At 40.7% G+C, this 18,700-nt stretch overlaps 5 protein-coding genes across 6 annotated transcripts; 2 read left to right on the plus strand and 3 right to left on the minus strand.

Moving 5' to 3' along the window:
• Positions 1 to 8,228: 8,228 nt before the first annotated feature.
• Positions 8,229 to 9,518, minus strand: LMH87_007992 (uncharacterized protein; the record flags this gene model as incomplete). The annotated part of the gene is made up of 2 exons (XM_056201903.1): positions 8,229 to 8,583; positions 8,647 to 9,518. 2 exons carry the CDS (start codon positions 9,516 to 9,518, stop codon positions 8,229 to 8,231), a joined length of 1,227 nt encoding a protein of 408 aa, XP_056057865.1.
• A 617-nt stretch (positions 9,519 to 10,135) lies between these two features.
• Positions 10,136 to 11,503, plus strand: LMH87_007993 (uncharacterized protein; the record flags this gene model as incomplete). Of its 2 annotated transcripts, none has more annotated exons than XM_056201915.1 (1): positions 10,136 to 11,503. In XM_056201915.1, the coding sequence occupies one exon, from the start codon at positions 10,136 to 10,138 to the stop codon at positions 11,501 to 11,503; it is 1,368 nt and encodes a 455-aa protein (XP_056057866.1). The 2 variants fall into 2 exon arrangements, with proteins under 2 accessions (XP_056057866.1, XP_056057867.1); XM_056201914.1 differs by having other exon boundaries at positions 10,844 to 11,503.
• A 491-nt stretch (positions 11,504 to 11,994) lies between these two features.
• LMH87_007994 (uncharacterized protein) lies at positions 11,995 to 13,690 on the plus strand (the record flags this gene model as incomplete). The annotated part of the gene is made up of 7 exons (XM_056201926.1): positions 11,995 to 12,092; positions 12,145 to 12,363; positions 12,420 to 12,675; positions 12,730 to 12,768; positions 12,845 to 12,994; positions 13,045 to 13,371; positions 13,424 to 13,690. 7 exons carry the CDS (start codon positions 11,995 to 11,997, stop codon positions 13,688 to 13,690), a joined length of 1,356 nt encoding a protein of 451 aa, XP_056057868.1.
• Positions 13,691 to 13,796: 106 nt separating this feature from the next.
• Positions 13,797 to 15,793, minus strand: LMH87_007995 (uncharacterized protein; the record flags this gene model as incomplete). The annotated part of the gene is made up of 6 exons (XM_056201938.1): positions 13,797 to 14,264; positions 14,421 to 14,660; positions 14,750 to 14,774; positions 14,821 to 15,143; positions 15,210 to 15,583; positions 15,640 to 15,793. 6 exons carry the CDS (start codon positions 15,791 to 15,793, stop codon positions 13,797 to 13,799), a joined length of 1,584 nt encoding a protein of 527 aa, XP_056057869.1.
• An 814-nt stretch (positions 15,794 to 16,607) lies between these two features.
• Positions 16,608 to 18,419, minus strand: LMH87_007996 (uncharacterized protein; the record flags this gene model as incomplete). Its single annotated transcript, XM_056201953.1, has 1 exon — positions 16,608 to 18,419. The coding sequence occupies one exon, from the start codon at positions 18,417 to 18,419 to the stop codon at positions 16,608 to 16,610; it is 1,812 nt and encodes a 603-aa protein (XP_056057870.1).
• Between the last annotated feature and the right edge of the window lie 281 nt (positions 18,420 to 18,700).

The following is an 18,700-nucleotide window of genomic DNA, read 5'->3' on the forward strand; positions in this document are numbered from 1 at the left end:
GTGTAAATATAATACTAATAAGCTAATAAGGAAATATCTATATTATATAGAGAACGCTATAATAGAGTTACTAGATTCTCTACCTCTTAGCTTCTAAATTATAATAGCCTTAAAGGGACTTAGCTATTAGCTCTAAATAGTAATAAGTAATAATAGTAATCCTATAATATAAAAAAAGCTAAAGTCCTATATAGAGAATACTAAAAGAGTAGTAGGTATAATCTTATAAACTAAGATAATCCTAAGGCCTTAACCTACTATATTAGATAAAAATAAGCTATAAAGTAACTAGAATATTATAAATATACTATATATTAGTAAAGACTTCTCTATAAGATATTTTAAATATAAAAGTAACTACTTATAAAGAAACTACTTTATAGATAATTATACTATCTATAAAGGAGGAAGTTATATTACTAATAAGTATAGGGATTAGCTAAAAATTACTAAGATAAAGTGGGTAGCTTAGAGTAAAAATATAGTAATATACCTAAATAATAGCCTAATTAAGAACTACTATATAAAGGAGATATAATAAGATAAGGTTTACTATTAAATCTACCCTTAATATAAGGTTATAATAAAGGTGTAAATAAGATATAGCTAAAAAAAAGTAATAATAATAATTAATATAAGGAGTAATTTAAATATTATTAATAAGTGTATAGTTAAAAGATTAGAAGTTTATAGCTTTTTTAAACTAACTATACTAATATATCTTTTAACTAAAAAAGGAGTCTAGGTAAATAGGGAAGTTATAAAAACGCTATAAGTTATAGATAACTTTAGGTATAGAAAAGAGATATAAGTTCCTTTTTTAGTTATAATATCCTTAAAGGACTTTATTTTTAGTTAATAATAGATTAGAGAATAAAATATTTTAATTTATAATAGCCTAGACTATTAGAACTATAATATTAATATAAAAGATATTAAGATAGTGTTAAACTTAAAAGGAGCTTAAAAGGCTATAAAGAACACTAAATTTAGGATAATACTAGTAAGAGGCTAGCTAGACCTACTTATTATAACTATAAAAGGAATATATATAAGGTTACTATAAGAATACTAGGAATTTATAGAGCTCTTTTTACCTAAAAAAGCTATAAAGTTACTACTATTATATAAGCCTATATATACTATTAAACTAGAAGATAATAAGATATTACTATAAGGACTTATTTACCCCCTTATAGTAAGAGAGCTATATAAGCTATATAACTTTATTAATAAAGGGCTAAAATAAGGATAGATTAGAAGATCTACTAGTTTAGTAGGAGCTCTTATCTTATTTATATTAAAGAAGGGGGGAAAACTCTACTTATATATTAATTATTATAGCTTTAACTAAATTACTAAGAAAAATAGGGTATTATTATCTCTAATTATAGAAATAATTAATTAATTATAAGGCGCTAAGTTCTATACTAAGCTAGATATAAAAGATATATATAGGTAGCTAAGAATCTATAAAGGTAATAAGTAAAAGATAGTATTTTACTATTAATTTAGACACTTTAAGTACTTAGTATTACTATTTAGGCTAATTAAAGCGCCTATATTATTTTAAGAATATATTAATACTACCCTATATAAGGATATTAATTATATCTATATTATATACCTAGATAATATTTTAGTCTTTAGTAGGGACCTTATAGACTATTTATAGTATATCTATTAGGTCTTTATAAAGCTATATAAGGCTAGACTATTTTTAAACTTAAAAAAGTGTAAGTTTAATATAAATATAATTAAATTCCTTAGCTTTATTATTAAACTAGGTAAAATTAAAATAGATTTAGAATATATTAAAAGAGTAGTAAACTAGCTATAACCTACTACTATTAAAAAAATCTAGGTATTTATAGGGTTTATAAATTTCTATAGATAATTTATTAAGAACTTTAGTAAAATTATAGTACCTCTAATAGAAAAAATAAAAAGAGGCGTACTAATAAAATTTATACTAAATATCTATAAATTATAGGCGTTCTAATACCTTAAGCTATTATTTAAGAAAGCGCCTATATTTATATAGTTTAATCTAAAAGCCTATATATATATAAAAATAGATATATTAGACTTTATAATTAAAATAATACTATTATAATTATAAGGAACTTATTAGTATTTTATAGTATTTTTATTAAGGAAGCTATAAGGAGTTAAACTAAATTACTAAATACTAAATATAAAGATACTAGTAATTTTAATAGTATTCTATTAGTAAAGATACTACCTAATTTACCTAATAGTAATTATTAATATTATTATAAACTACCTAAATTATAACTATCTTATAAAGAAAAAGACACTATTATATAGATAAGTAGTAATAATAAATAAACTATCTCTATATAACTTTAAAATTATTTTTAGACTAAGTAAGTATAACCTTATAGATACTTTATTATACTAAGTAGACTATAAAATAGATATAAATAAGCTATATATAGAATAACTACTATTATACTTTTTAAACTGTTTTATATAAATAGGGAATAATAGGTATAATATAAGAATTTACTATACTAAGGTAAGTTAGAGGAGCACCTAGGTAGTTAAGAGTAATAAGTAACTAGAGAATATACTATAAAGAAATAGTAATAATATAAATAATATACTAAGTAAGAAAACACTATAAAAGTAGCTACTAGTAGCTTAATAAGGAGATATCTTTATTAAATAAACTAAGAAAGTACTATATAATAGTAATAAGGAAGACCTAAGAATTTAGGGAGCCTATTAAATAGTAAATATAGTAAGTCTTTTAGTAAATAAGGGGAGAATCTATATACTACTTAGAGAGAGGGTAGAGATCTTATAATTATATTATAATAACCTTACTATAAGATATTAGGGAACTTACTAGATACTATATAAAATAGCTATATTTTTCTTTTAGTAGGGAATAAGATATAATATTAATATATATATAAAATACTATTATATATATTAAATAATAAAACCTAAAATATATTAACTTTATAGCCTTTTTATACTATTACTACTACTATCTTACCTATTTAAAGAAATATTAATAGACTTTATTACTAGATTATTAGAATAATAAGGGTAATATAGTAAATATAATATAATACTAGTAATAATAAATAGGGTAATATAATATAATATCTATATTACTATAAATATATACCTATTTAGTAATAGACTTATAGAAATCTTCTATAAGAAAATTATTATAGTATATAGAGCACCTAAAGGTATCGTTTTAGACTAAAGTAGTATCTTTATATCTAGCTTTTAGAGAAGCTTTTATTACCTTATAGCGTATAAGTAGCGACTTAGTGTTATATTCTACCTATAAATAGACAGCCTAATAGAATATATAAATTAGGCGCTAAAATACTACCTATATATATTCTATAACACTAAATAGACTAATTAGGTTAAAAAACTATCTATAATATAATTTATTTATAATATAAGCTAGTAAATAGTAATCTATAATATACCTATAAAGTTACTACTAGGCTATATACCTACCTACCCTTTAGTACCTACCCTAAATATAGGTAATATATAAACTTAGGAATATATAAAAGAAATACTTATTATATATAAAAACACTATAAAATATATATAAGAAGCTAATAAGTAGTATATAAGATACTATAATAATAAAAAATAGCTTAAAGAATATAAGGTAAAGAACTAGGTATTACTATTAATAAAAAATCTAAAACTAATATAACCTACCTATAAACTTATAAAGAAGTATATAAGACCTTTTTAGATTATCTTAGTAATTAGGATAGCTAAATAAGTATATAAACTAAATCTACCTTAAAGTTTAAGAATTTATAATATATTTAATATATCTAGTTTTAAACTATATAATTACTATAAAAGTATAATACTAAATATATAAGCCCTATTTAAAAATAATAATAAGTATATAGTTAAAGAAATTATAAGGTATAAATATAATAGTAAATAAAAGCTCTTTAAAGTAAAATAAAAAGGCTATAATAATATAGAAAACTTTTAGGTTAAGTATAGCGACTTTATAAATCTAACACTACCTAAAAAGTATAAGTTAAGACTATAGTCTTAACTATAAATTAAGTTTATAAAGTAAAAGAGGTAAAAAAGAAGTATAAGAGAAGTAAGGAAAAATAGTGATTTTTATTAATAAATTTATTACTATAAATATACTATAAAAATAGTTTAAGCTTAAATTAAGCTTATAGTATTAAAACTCTACTTTTCTTAAAAACACTTTTACCTAAAAGCTAGTAATAATATAATAAGGGTATAACGCCTACTCCTCCTCCTCCTTTTTATTATCCTAACTAAAATCTAGTAGGGCTAGTACTAGTAGGACCTTAATATTAAGATCCGCCTATATATAAATTAACTTTAAAGATACTATAAGAAAGTAGTAAACTTATAGCTATAATAATAGTAATAATACCCTAATAGTAAGCTATTCTTATATAGAAAATCTATATATATATAGTAGTATTAGTATAAGCGCCCTAGTCTATAATAGTGTTAGTATAGCGCTTTAGACCTTATAAGGTTATAATAACCTTATTAGTATAACCTAGTACCTTCTAAGCTTAAGTTAAAAGACCTTTAAGAATAAGGCCTTAGTAATAAGTTAGTAATAAGGGCGAAGAGAGAAAAGGAATTACTTATTAAATTGCTATAATAATAGGCAACTTAAAGTAAGTTAAAAACTTACTACTTACTTATAGTAAATATAATATAAGGTTTACTACTATCTTAATAGTAAAAACACTTTTATAACTTATCTAGCTTATAGTTAGGTTATAAGGAACTAGTAGGGAAAAAGGTACTTACTATTAGTTTATAGATATTAATAAAGGGTACCCTTATTAATAAGCTACTTAAAGTAGTAATAACACTTAGTATCTTAACTTTAATATAAGTTAATAGTAAAAATAATATAATAAGGAAGTACTTATAGGCTAATAATATATAGACCTTTCTTATTTTTACTTATATAAAGCTATATAGTACTAAATAGTAAGTTAGCTATAAACCTACTTTAAACTTATATAGACTTATATAAAAGGGAAGGGGGTTATAATAGGAATAGTAGACCTATAATAAGTTAGTAAGGACCTAGTAAGGAAGTAATAAACCTATATAATAATTTCTTTTAAAAAAAAATATATTTAATTTTATATATAAATTAGCTATAACCTTATTAAACTAAATAATAAATAAATATATAAAAAAAAATAGTAGTAGGGCAACTAAACTTAGTAATCTAGAAATTAAGTTAGTAGTAAATAAGATAATAATATATAAAGTAAATATAAAGATAATACTAAAATATATAATTTAAGGTTATTAAAAGAAGAAGGAAAGAAGAAGTAAGAAATTAAGTCTTTAATAGCTATTTATTATTATAAGAGCTTATTAGGGCTAGTAAGGTAGCTAAGAAGGCGAGAATAAAGGTAAAAGGCAGCTAAACTTAAGAATAGAAAGGAAGTGATAATAAGAAGGATAAATAGTATATAATATAAGAATAAAGTGAAGCTTATTATAAAGGAGGCTAGAAGGCGCTAAAACTAAGTTAAATAAATAATAGGCTTACTATAAAGAAGCTTTAACTCTATAATATATAAGTAGTAATATATAAGTAGTAATAATATTACTAAGAGAAAAGTAAATTATAAAGTAAACCCTAGCCCTATAACTATATAAGAAGCGAACCTCTAAGATAGAAGTAGTATAGAGTAATAGCGTATTAGCTATATGTATATAGGGAAGTAGAAGGAGAGAAGGCTTCGCGCTAGGACGGCGTGTAAGAAGGAAGGGCAGCCTGTTAGGGCACCTATAGGGCACGTTAGTTAGTAGGAGGTTATAGGTAACTAGAGGTATTACGTGTAAAGAAGCTACTATATAGCTGCGGGCTGTTAATAAGGGAGTAGCGAGGAGGCAGCAATAATTCCACTATTATTCTAAAAACCTAAGGATCATCTAGTAACTAAAGCTCTTTAATAATAGTACCTTATAAAAGTACTCAGAGATCTTAACACTTTTTTATTTTATTTAACTATTTAATATATTTATATATTATATTTAAAAAATTATAGATAATTAGATATAACTATATATTATAAAGACTATTAATAGATAGTCTTTTTATTCTATATATATAAAGATATTTAAGAAAGCCTAAAAAAGAGAGTAAAAAAGAATTTTAAAAAAGTACTTTATATTAAACTATTATTAAGCTTTTATTAAAAATAAGAAAAAAATCCTTTTTATATAGATTATAAGTAAAAGAGTCTTATATAATTATTTTATTAAGATTATAAGTTTATTAAAGAAGATATTTAAAAAAATAAAAATAAAAATAAAATAGGTAGAATAACTAGTAAACTATTTTCCTTAACTTTAAAAATCTCTTTAAAAATAACTATTTTATAAAAAATACTAATACTTTTTTATAGTAAATACTAAGTTAGAAAATATATTATCTATATTTTAGTATATTTTAATTTTCTTTAGTAGCTATAATATAGCTAGATTAAAAGTGTGTGTTTTGGTGTGAAACGCTGCCGAGATGTGGGTAGGGCCAAGAAGTGGGTGGCTGACGTTACCAGCTAATGCAACGGCTTTAGGCGCCAGGAGCCATATACCCAACATTTGGAAAAGCATGTTTAAAGATGTCGAAGAATTTGGCTTGTTGGATTTTTAAACGGAACGAAAAGTGCCTGAGAAGCTGAGTTGAGTTGACACATGATAGGGACGTGGGATTCGGTCGATTTATAGCTTCCCGGAAGGTAGACTGCCATCTCTGTAGGTTCCCATCCATGGTTACATTCGACGGCCGATGTCGATGATCAATAAGCTCCTTCCTCATTAGACAAGGCCCTTTTTGCCAACCGACGCAGATAGCGACCAACTGCCGGTCTGTGGGCTTAGCAAAGGGACGGCTTACATTATGCTTGCTCGTCTTGGCTGTCTTGGCCATCGATTCGATGTCCAACCCCGGTAGCTAATAACACACAAATAAAGCCTTGCCTAGGAATTATATCCTTTGCATTGTGGTAACGTTAGCCAGACAGTGGAGCGGCAACAGCGTTTGCGGGAGAAAGAAACACACTGACTGTGCCCAGAATTGAACTCCTCGGATCCAACTCCACAGCGCCTACCTCACCACTAGCCCCGAACCTTGACGATAGCTGCGGTCCGTCGCGTGGTAACTTGTCACGTACTCCGTACGTGACAAGAATCAACTGACAGCAAGTCACGGATCCTTTCCAAAAGTGGCAGGCTATTGCGAGTGGGATGGTTGCACGGCCTCGCCAAATAGAGTAAGTGCCAGTTTTAATTTGTCCTCGATTCAATGTCTTCATTGCCAAAGATGCGTCGGCAACCTAGGCGCATTCCCGCTGAAACAAGCAAGATGTCAGGGTCCGCGGCGGGGCCGCCAGGCCAGCGTTGGCCCGCGCAGCACGCGTTCGTGATGTCTCACGTAAATGTGGCTGTGGAGGCAATTTTTGTGAGCTGTCAAAATTCAGTTGCACCAGGATTGGCAAGTACGAGAAATTCCACTGTGAAGTGAGCACTATCATCTATGCGCTTACACTTTCCTCTCAATCAGTTCTTTCCTGTTGCGTACCTGTGACTCGTGATACACTTCCATGCACACCTGCATAGTTAGGCCGCGCTCCACGTATTAAAGTGCACAGCTATTCTGTCGAGGACTAGTTACGTACTGGTTAGTTAATCACCAACGTTAGTCAGCGTCTCAATCGGCGCCGCTGGTCACTGGTCACTTGGAATATGAGAGTACAATTGTCGTACGAGACAGAACGGAGCGAACGAGCAAAATCACAGAGCAAGACTATGCGTCAATTTGATCTTCAGTCTCCATTTCGTAGAATGGTTCTGGCGCCCTACTGTCCAGTGTATCTACTTGGTCTATAGCCGTCTGTAGCCTTACACATTCAGATGTGGAATGGCTCTGGCGTGGCTACGTGCCGGGTAGGTAACTAAGCACGCTAGGTAATGTAGTAAATATTGTTGCCATGCACGGCAGGCTAGTGCTGGCTAGGTACATACTGGTCAGTGGTGGGCACCTGTTGCTGAGTGTCGGAACACGGAACATGCACTATGAAGGTCGCGGTACCGAATCATGTTTACTTCAATCGCCAACCACAGCTACTATTAGGCTTATATGGCCTTTCTCACGATTTTGTTCGAGTTTGTAGCTATTCGCGTTTGTTGATGAAGTCTTGCTGCATCTCCTCAGCCAGCCGATCATCGGAGAGAATGTTAATAGCGAGCAGCGCCATTCCTGTACCGCAGTCGATTGCGGCTTCGTGTCCCGCCCTCTCACCAGCTGCCGCCGCAAACTTCTTACTGTGAAGCGCTGCACCAGGGCACGCAGGAATCGTAAACGCGCCATGCATACTCGGCAATTCATGGCTCACGTTGCCCATATCCGTAGACGCCACAAGCGGCTTTTCTTGCTCTGCTAGCACCTTGCGACCGACCATTGCCATTACCCTCGAATACGTTTCGCAAATTGTCCGGTTTCCAACGACGTTCTTGTAATCTTCCGCCCTGATTCATTGTTTCAGTATTACTATGGTGTAATAGCAGATAAGTTATGTCGGAAGCACTCACCGGATATATCCAACACTGCACCCGGTTGCACTGGCGCCAGCCTCAATGCACGCCGCAACACGGTTGCGGAGTTCCTCCCCTTGCTCGATTGTTGGGCTGCGAATGTACCAATTCATGCGTGTGTAGTCTAGAATGACATTGGGAACAGTGCCTCCGTCTTCAAACACCGCGTGGACCCGTTCCTCTGGGCGGATCTGCTGGCGTAGAAGGCTGACATTATTGTACGCCGCGACGGCAGCGTCCAAAGCATTGAGTCCATTCCACGGCTCACCGGCCGCATGAGCAGATCTACCACGAAACTCGACTCGGAATTTAATGCTTGCGACGAGATTCAAAGCTGCCGAGCCGGAGACTTCTGTGTCTGTGGAAAGACTATCGGGGGTGACAGGGTGCGACATGATTGACGCTGAAGCACCGCTGAAAGCGCCTGCCCGTATCAGTGAGATCTTGCCTCCGCCACCTTCCTCAGCTGGCGTGCCCAGGATCCGAACTCGACCTGGTACTTGTAGTTTAGACAAAGCTTTCGATGCCCCGAGAAACGCTGCCATAGATGACGTGGCGATGAGATTGTGGCCGCAGGCATGGCCAATCGCAGGCAGCGCGTCGTACTCGGCGCATATGACAACCTCACGACCGCCACTACCGGAGCTGGCCTCGAAGCTCGTGTCTAGGCCATATGCCTTGCGAGTAACGGAATAACCTTGGTCTTCGAGAAAATTGCACAAATTATTGTGTGCCTTGTGCTCCTGATAGGCCAATTCGGGATTTGCGTGAAGCGACTGGTTAGTCTGATATAGGGCTGCATCCGCCTGCGTGATCCAGGCCTGTGCAATGGCAAGCGCCTCCTTGTTGTCGACTGGTGGCTTCGTCATTGAAAATATACCGAGTGCTTGGCAAGCAGGCCAAATTTGTTAGAAAGAATTTTGTAATAGTGGTAGTGTAGTTTATGTCAAGGAGGGAAGTCTTGAGCCCAGTGTAGTACCTCGGGCTAGATATGCAATGGCACTCCCCGGAATACTGACTTAGTACAGTGCGGAAAAAGTGTGTCAACCGCAAGGCTTAGTTGCCACTTTTTGAAAACTCCCTGTCTCCATTCAGCATTTAACTAGCCTAGTTAGCGGCTGAGCTGACTCGGCGCCAACTATTTGATGCCCGACGCGGACCTCCATCCCATCGAATACTTTTTCACTCTTTCACAATTTTCTTACCTATTTCAGCCAGCCTGCCGATGCGCAGTTGCGCTAGCTGCTCTTGCCGACGCCAGGTGATGAACTCAACCCCGGCCGCCACACCTAGTAGTTGCGACCGGCGCAAGGCCAGCCGGTCCCGGACAGGATGCCAGACGTGTCGTATCAAGAAAGTCAAATGCGACGAGGCGCAGCCTCAGTGCCAACGGTGTCGCCGACTCCGCCGTTTCTGCGACTACAGCAACCCGGCTGAGCGTGATGTGCAGTCCACAAGGACGCCAACGCAGGCAAGCCGAGGGGAGATGACTCTACATCTGCCGGCTTTCAGTACCAGCCCCAGCTCCATCAGTCTGACGCCTACAGACCACGAGGCCATACGATACTTTCGTACCATATTTGCACGACGCCACCACACAAAGAATCCAGAATTCTCCGTCTACTCCATCATCTTCAATATTGCCCAATCCGAACCGCTTGTCATGCACACTGTATTGGCACTGGGCTGCCGGGCAATCCAGCCCCGAGACCAGACCAGTACAACACCCCACAAACAAGATTGGAGCCATCTATGCCACTACTCGTCGGCCCTGGGGCGGCTGAAGGAGGAGATAGAGACGGGCTCCGAAAGCGACGAGTCTTTTAATTTTGATGCCTGTTTCACGGCGCTCTATGTTATGCTGCTCTATGAGCAAAACTTCAGTGGCGATGGCTTTGCGGGACTCACGCATCATTTTCATGGTGCTGCCATGATTCTACGGCACCGTGGGCATTATATCAAAAGAGACCTGGAGACATTGGCGACACCGTTGGCCATATGCCGACGCGGGTCAGAGCAAGGACTTTCCTTATACTCGGCACGTATTCTGATATGGATCTCGCTGTGTGACGCTAGCGCGGCAACTTATGGCATCGGCGGATCGTTCAACGCAGCCTTGGACGAAGTTCTGGGACGTACTGACCCCGGGGGAACTGAGAGCCTACACACATTTTCAAATTCCCTGTTTCGGATCATGTGGGGTAACGCGTACCCGCAGAACGAGCTGATGGACGACATCGAAAACAGGAGTGTTTTCGAACTGATGGTGTACTGCTACCGGGCCAGGTACTCTCTTGCAGCCGTCGCCCAATCACTGAGAGCTGGAGATGTGGAAGAGTCGCAAAATCAAACTGAAGCCACAAAGCTCCTGATTCAGTTCATCGCCGCGCGATACCGTGAGCTGTTGGAAGTTGCCAGCGGACTCCTGCCTTCCACAGACCATTCACACAGATTAGTGGCCAATCTGCGAGGCATCGTGCCCCATTACCACGCCGCTGTTATTTTACTGTCCCGGCTCACAGAGAACAGCCCGATATCACCTGTCATTGCGGACCCGAAAGCGCACGTCAATTCCATCATGAGCCTCGCCCGGCAGGCGTACCGACATCAAGGCGTCGACGCCATGGTTCGTATCGCCTGGCCGCTGCTCGTCGTGGCTCTGGAAACACGAGACCAGCCAACGCGAGATTGGATAGTCTCTCGATTCCATTCCATGGTGGGTCTGAGCAAGAATATGGAGCGTACCGAGGACTTTCTGAGGAACTCCGCGGGCCCTCCGGAAGCAACCAGTGTAGCTTGGGCGGACCCTCGCCGCTGGTTTCGTTCAGGAGATGGCACGCCATTCATCGTCTGATTTTTAAACTCCCCACATATCATATATTTACATAGCGAAACCTCGCTTTGCTCTTTTTCATCACCTCATAAAGCGAAGAATGATGTTCCACCGTTCTACTTTGACCGCAATCAGAGTAGAAGGAGACGTCTTTACCCCACGGGGAGGTAACTTTAATAATGGGCCGCGCCACTAGGCCGCGCCACCACGTCGCTTGCTAGTGTTGCGAGACGTCGGCTCCCGTGCCCAATGCGGAAATACAACAAAGGGCAAACCCCCCTTTGACCTGGCTTGTTGCGCCGCTCCTCGGGTTATTAGCAGACAAATAGTTGGACCACAGATACAGATGACTTATCATGGGAGAACTAGCATTGTATATAGCCACGAGGCTGCTCTGACTTGGCAAGCCCTCAACTCTGTCCTATCTGTAACGAGATAGCGCTAGCGAATACTCGTACACGTCGTACAGTCTCCACTAGTCTTTTGCTCACATGGCGCCTCACAACGATACAATGGACTACGAATCACAAAAGGCAGTGGACGAAACCATCGAAATTACAGAAGAAGACCCAAGGGAAATGCGGAGGCTTGTCCGAAAAATCGACATATGGTCAGTGAACAGAGTTCTCAAACAGACGGCTTTATTGTCTGATACTTTATAGCTTGCTGCCAGTAATGGCAGTTTCGTACATGTTTCAATTTTTGGACAAATCAGCCCTCGCATATACATCAATCCTTGGACTGAATGAGAGCCTGCACCTCACTGGAACCCAGTTCTCATGGTCGAACAGCATCTATTACTTCGGCTACCTCGTTGCCTCATATCCTTTTGGCTTGCTAATGGTTCGATTCTCTGTCGGCAAGGTTATAGCCTTGTCTGTGTGAGTCCCCTCATTCTCCGCAGAATTATTTCCCAAGTGCTCATTAGTCCCACCAGCGCCATTTGGGGCATGATTTTGATGCTTACGGCTGTGTGCCACGACCATTCGGGTCTATGGGCCAACCGCTGCTTCCTTGGAGTCTCTGAAGCCGCAGTGGCCCCTGGATTGACGGTTGTCATTTCTATGTGGTACACAAGGTCTGAACAGCCACTGAGACAGGCTGCCTGGTTCCTGGGCAATACATTTGCCGGTATCTTTGGTGGCCTCGTCTCGTACGGGATTGGGCACATCAAGACAATTGCGCCTTGGAAGGTTTGTGACTCGTTTCCATACTTGAAATGGCTGAGGCTAATCCCGGTCCAATAGGCCGTCTTTCTTTTTTTTCGGGGCCGCCACTGTTGCGTGGTCTGTGGTCATATTTTTCTTTCTGCCGGAGGATCCCGGCAAGGCCCGTTTCCCGACCAAAGAGGAACGAGAAAAGGCCGTGAAAAGAGTCAAGACCAACATGACTGGCAGCAAAGCCACGAAAATAGATTGGTCTCAGTGCTTGGAAGCGGTTTGTGACCTTCAAGTTTGGCTGCTGGTGCTGATCCAGCTGTCGGGGCAGATCGCGAACGGTGGTGTCCAAGGTGTGAGTATTGCTCCAGTCTACGAAGCCGTCTCTCGCTAATTTTCATTCAGTTTGGCTCCATCGTTATCCACGGTATGGGCTTTGAAACATTAAAGACTCTTCAGGTACAGATGGTGGCGTACGTGTTTCAGCTCATTTTTGTCTTGATCGCAACAATAGGCAGCACGTTCCTGCATAACACACGGACATGGTGGATTGTTTTTGACATGGCATTTGCAATTGCTGGCGCGGCCATGGTTGGACAACTAGATGGCAAATGGAGCCGTTTCTTTGGATACTGCCTCACTATGGGCTACACGCCAAATCTACCTATCATCCTGTCTATGCTTTCTGCAAATATCGCAGGCTTCACGAAAAAAATGACAGTAAATGCAATGGTAGGATCATGACATTATCCTCAACTTTTACCAGAGCCCTAACGTGGAACAGATATTTATTGCCTACTGTACAGGCAACATCATAGGACCGCAGCTCTTTCTACAGCGAGAATACCCCACATACAAAACCGGGTTCCTCGCAATCATAATTTGCTACGTTATAGGACTCATAGGCAGTTTACTGCTCCGCGCAAATCTTGTCTGGGAGAATGGGCGCCGCGATTGCGAACAACAGTTGATGAGCTCGGGTGAAAGAGTGGTCAAGGATATTGAGGACCACACGGACAAGCAACTCACGCAGTTTCGCTATATATACTAAACATAGTGTTGAGTGGATAACTTATTCACTTTCCAAGAAAAGGCATGGATTGTCAATGATGTGCCCTGATACATCGCTCACGTAATCTGTCTTCTATGCAGAGCCGTCAGTCCTTAACAAGGTCGAAGCCACTCGCTATATTGTCCAATGCCTCTCGAATCTCAACAGCGTATGTCGCAGTACCACCAGAGTAGACGACCGGCTCGTAGACCTTGCCAGGTATACTGCCTCCCATATATGTTGACCTGGTAGTAGGTAGAAGAGTTTTGTCGCAAACATCCAGAATGTGCTTTCTCCATTTGTCTGCAGCCTCGGGTTTTGCATTTATGTACTTGATACCGGATGACTCCATCTTTGTGATGGCGTCAGCAATCCACCTGCCCTGCAGTTCTGCAGATGTTGGACCATTGCAGAGAAGAGTTGGAGCTTGGGTGCCGTAGATGTAGAACATGTTTGGATACCCGCTGATGGTTAAACCCAGATATGTCTTCGCACCAGACGCCCAGTCATTCTCCAGTTTCGTACCGTGAACGCTTTCTAGGCCGAGCTGGGTCATGGCGCCGGTGACGACATCCTAGGAGAAGATGTTATTGATAAGTATATATGGACTTGTGGTCCGCTGAAAACATCCCTCAGGACACGCTTTGCAGAATGAGACAGGAGATGAGTGGTAGCAAAAGACTAGTTGAAGGTAGTGATATGGCTGTCAATCGTAAAGAAGTAAACTCACGAATCCCGTAGCAAGAGCGATCACGTCAAACTCGTGGTGTGTTCCATCTTCAAGCGTGATGCCAGTGGTAGTGAACTCTCTGATGGGGTTCTGTTTGATGTCAACCACGTGAACCGACTCTCGATTAAATTGTTCGTAGTAGGTATCCTCGAGGCATGGTCTTTTGACGCCAAAGTAATGAGGCATCTCAAGTGGTGCAAGCACGTCTTTTGCAACGGGATCGGAAAGTCTCGCCCGTGTCTTGCTAGCCCAGAAATTGTAAGCTTCCTTGTTAGACTCAGCATCAAGCATCTGGTCCTTGTACGAAGCGACCCAGAACCGAAACCCACCCTCGGACCAGAGTTTGTTGTAGAACTCCTCGCGCCTCTCATGGTTGTCTTCTAGGGCACTGCGCTCGCACCAGTCAAAGAAGAAGCCGGCCCAAGTTTTTTCGCGGAGTTGAAACAGGTCTTTGTAGAGGTGCTTGCTATTCTCCTGCTCTGCTACCGTCAGCTCCCGCTTTCGCATGGGTAATGCAAGGTTCGGTGTCCGCTGAAAGACTTGGAGGGTGCCAGCCTTGGGACCCCACGCTTGCGTCATCTGCACGCCCGAAGCTCCTGTACCAACGACGGCGCAGCGCTTTCCAGTAACGTCGATAGATTCTTCTGGCCAAAAGGAGGAGTGGTGAATAAGTCCTTTGAACTTGTCGCTGCCGGGCCATGACGGGATGTATCTCTTGGCAGCCTGAGAAATAGCGCATAACTTCATTAGCTTCCATGTGTCGGAAAGGTAGGAAACAAGACATTTTACAAATCCAGTGGCCAAAATCAAGTACTTCGCGCTTGTTGCACGACCATCCGCCGTCCGGATGGACCACCTCCCCCGGCTGGTGTCGAATTGAGCCCCAACAACTACCGTGTTGAAAGAACAGTCTTTCTTGATGCCCACAATCTTATCAACATGGTCAAAATAGCTTCGTAGATCTCGATAATCCGGGTAGTTGGTGGACCAGTTCCAGGTGTTGTAGACTTCCGGCCAAGAAAACTCATAAACGGGCACTTCGGAGTCGACGCCAGCGCCAGGATAGCAGTTCCAGCGCCAAGTTCCGCCAATGTCATTGCCAGCCTCGAAAATGACAGTTTTCAAACCCGCATCGCGAAGAGTTTTCAGCATAAAGATACCAGCTGCAGTGGGCAAAGACTGTTAAAAGGAACGTATCTTGAAAGTAACAATTGCTTACCAAAACCGGCACCAACAACTACAACATCAATATGGAGGTTTTTTGAGTAAGGGCCCTCGCTTTCGGAATGGACAATCGAGTAATCGAAGAGCTCGGTATTGGATCTGTTGTAGGCTGCGTTTGGCTCTTCGTTTGGCTCTTCGTTTGCAGCCATATCTACGGTCAAGAGGGTAAATCGGAAACGGATAGAAAATGTATGAACTCTTAACCTGGAAGCCCGCTCTGGGAAATAACTTGAAAACACTTATCGGGACTGCAAGCTGCAATCTGCGAGCTATACTCAGAGAACTGGCGGATCCACCTGGTTTTATCCGTCAAACCGATGTACGGGCGTCAACGAGCACCTTTACGTGATGTCATCCAAGACACGTCAATATTACTATAGAATACTTGGTATTTCAATATGTGGCTTCCTATATTGCATAAGTATTACTCTTTGCATTGCATAAGTATTGCAGTCTGCGTCAGGTAGATATCAGTCTGCATTGCATTTATATTACAGCCCAGAGGTATATGGAGATGCCCAATGTAAGCAGTGAGTTATCCCCTTCTCTAGTTCGTCACCAGAATTAATCTGCCGAAAGAAACCCGCTTTATTAATGCAAGCGCCTGTGTGGCCTTTTCACGGCAAATAATTGCCGCTTTGTACCCCGCCGTTATTTCCAAGGTCCAGTGACTCAATGCGGCCGGCCACCACGGCGGCCTACAGAAGGATCACTCAGGGCGCGCCCGTTGCAGCGCTCCACATTGTTTCTTTTGCGCACGAACATTGCTTCGTACCATAAATCCCAAAGTCAGATTAGAATGTTTTACAGAAAATGTAAATCTATGAATCAATTCTCCCACATTTGATATGAGATTTGGAAAAAAGATTATTTGAAAAGTAAATGTAAGAATGTAAGCTATTAAAAAACCCGGCCAAGCGAGGAAAAACTAGCTACTACCTCATCAAACCTCGTACGACACTTCTACATCAGAATAGCAGTCGGGGCTCTGGCCTCTCTCCACTCGCTGTTCACACTCTCGTACGCTGCGGTAAAATCGTTTCCAAATTGCTTGCGCTCGCAGTATCGGGACTTGGTCTCGAAGAAAACCTGAGCTTCAAACTCTCCCTGTCGGAGATCTCCGGAGCGTCGCGAGCAGATAATGGCCTCGTCGAAAAATCGGAGGTTCTCAAAGCCGGCCTCTGAGCACAGGCACTTTCGCACGTCTTCTCCCGACAGCGCCCTGCAGTCGGTCTCGGTCTTGACCTTCTTAGTGCAGATTTCGGTCGCATCGAGGGTGGTGGAAGCAGCACTGTCCGTCGGGCAAATGCAGTCCTCGTTGTCAGGCTGACCGTTCTGAGCAGGAGTAATGCCGGAGTTTTTGGCAGGAGTGCTGCCAAGCTTCTGAGTAGGGCTACCACCAGTAGTCGGCTTGGCACCATTGGGGGCGGAAACACCGGCCTTAGAGCCGACACTGGGGCCGTTTTGCGTCTTGGGGATTTCAGTAGCGTCGGGACAACTCTCTTGGTTATCAGCAGGTTGGCTGCCAGAGCTGCCGTTATTCTTCTTGGAAGACGGGATGCTCGATTCACCGGCGCCTTGCTCAGCGGGGAGAGCCACCTTGCTGCTTCCAGGAGCGGCAACCACCGGGGCTACAGTACCAACGCGCTCCTTGCATTGCTCTGCCAATTTCTGATCCTTACCAGCATCGGGCATAGCGTCCTTGATCTTGTCAAACTGCGAGCCATTTTCTACCATCATGACCGGCTCCTTCTTGTCGACTCCGATGTTCTTGAAGTCGATGGCAAAGTTGCCAGCGGCATCCATTTTGGGAGAGCAATCAACAATGACCCACATGATGAGCACGACGCAACGCTGGCCGTCAATGACGATGATGTGTTCTTCCACAGGGCCGCTGACACTGTCAGGGGCAGGGGCAAGAGTAGTTGCAGGAAGTAGAGAGGCACTGCTTGATGCGGTGGAGCTCGTCTTCGTGGAAGTGAGGAAGGTAGATGCAGAGGAGAAAGGTCTGATCGACGCAGTATTGTTTCGGAAGGGAGCGGAGGAGATCGGTCTAATAGCCGAGGTGGTCTTGGTATCGTTGGCAGTAGGCAAATTTTCGACAGCAATAAAGACGGGTACTCTAACTTGGCCGGCCAAAGGATCCGATACAACAACGGTGGCGTTGTTGTTTCCGGTCTCGGCTTTGGCAGAAATGAACTTGCCTGCGCCCTGAACGTTGGGAACTTCAAGCTTAGCCGACTTGTAGTATGCCCTGGGGTCGATAACCTTGCCGACGTGAAGGTTGAAGTTTCTTCCACCCTCTGGCACGGGCATTTTGTTATTCAGATCAGTAGAGAACTGTTCAAAGCTCAAAGGCACATTTTTAGGCTGGCAGTACTTGTCGTCCACCTCTTTGTAGTATTTGATCCAGTGCTCGCGCTGTCTTTCTGGCTGCAGACCATTCTGCATCTTGCACTCTGAGCAGGCAACAGCGTCCGCGAGGAATGAACTTGGATCGGCACAAAGACACTCTCGCTGCGCGATGCGCGATTCGGCCGTGGTAGCAGACTTGGGGCAAAACTTGACGCGGGTCCTGAGCTGTGAGGCACAAGGCCAGATGAGTCCGTCAACCGCAGAGTCAACCTTATGGCAGGCGTCGAACTTCCATTGACCCTCAACTTCCTCTATCTCCTTCAAGACAGGGATTCCAACGATGTTCTTGGCTTGTTCAGCTTGGGCCATCACACCGCTTCCGAGGGTGACGGCACCAATAGTGGCGATGGAGAACCTCATTGTTGCTGTTTTCCTTGCGAAAGACGAGAAAAGAGATGGGCGATTTGAGATGTTAGAAATGAATATTATGGACTTCTAGCGAACGTGACTGCTTTAGTGGCAAATGCTTAAAGTAAAGGAAAGTAAAGCAAGAAGAGTTAGTCCGTGCCGAAAACCAAAAGAGAGAGTTGTTCAAGGAGTCGCCTCGTGGCTTTATAAAAAAAACGACGTGGGAGCTCAACGCCGCTGCAACGTGAGATCCCTACTCGGACTAGCCGCGGATCACGACTCGTTGTACACGC

Source organism: Akanthomyces muscarius (genome assembly GCF_028009165.1).
Source record: "Akanthomyces muscarius strain Ve6 chromosome Unknown contig_15, whole genome shotgun sequence".
In the NCBI taxonomy this organism is placed as follows: Eukaryota; Fungi; Ascomycota; class Sordariomycetes; order Hypocreales; family Cordycipitaceae; genus Akanthomyces; species Akanthomyces muscarius.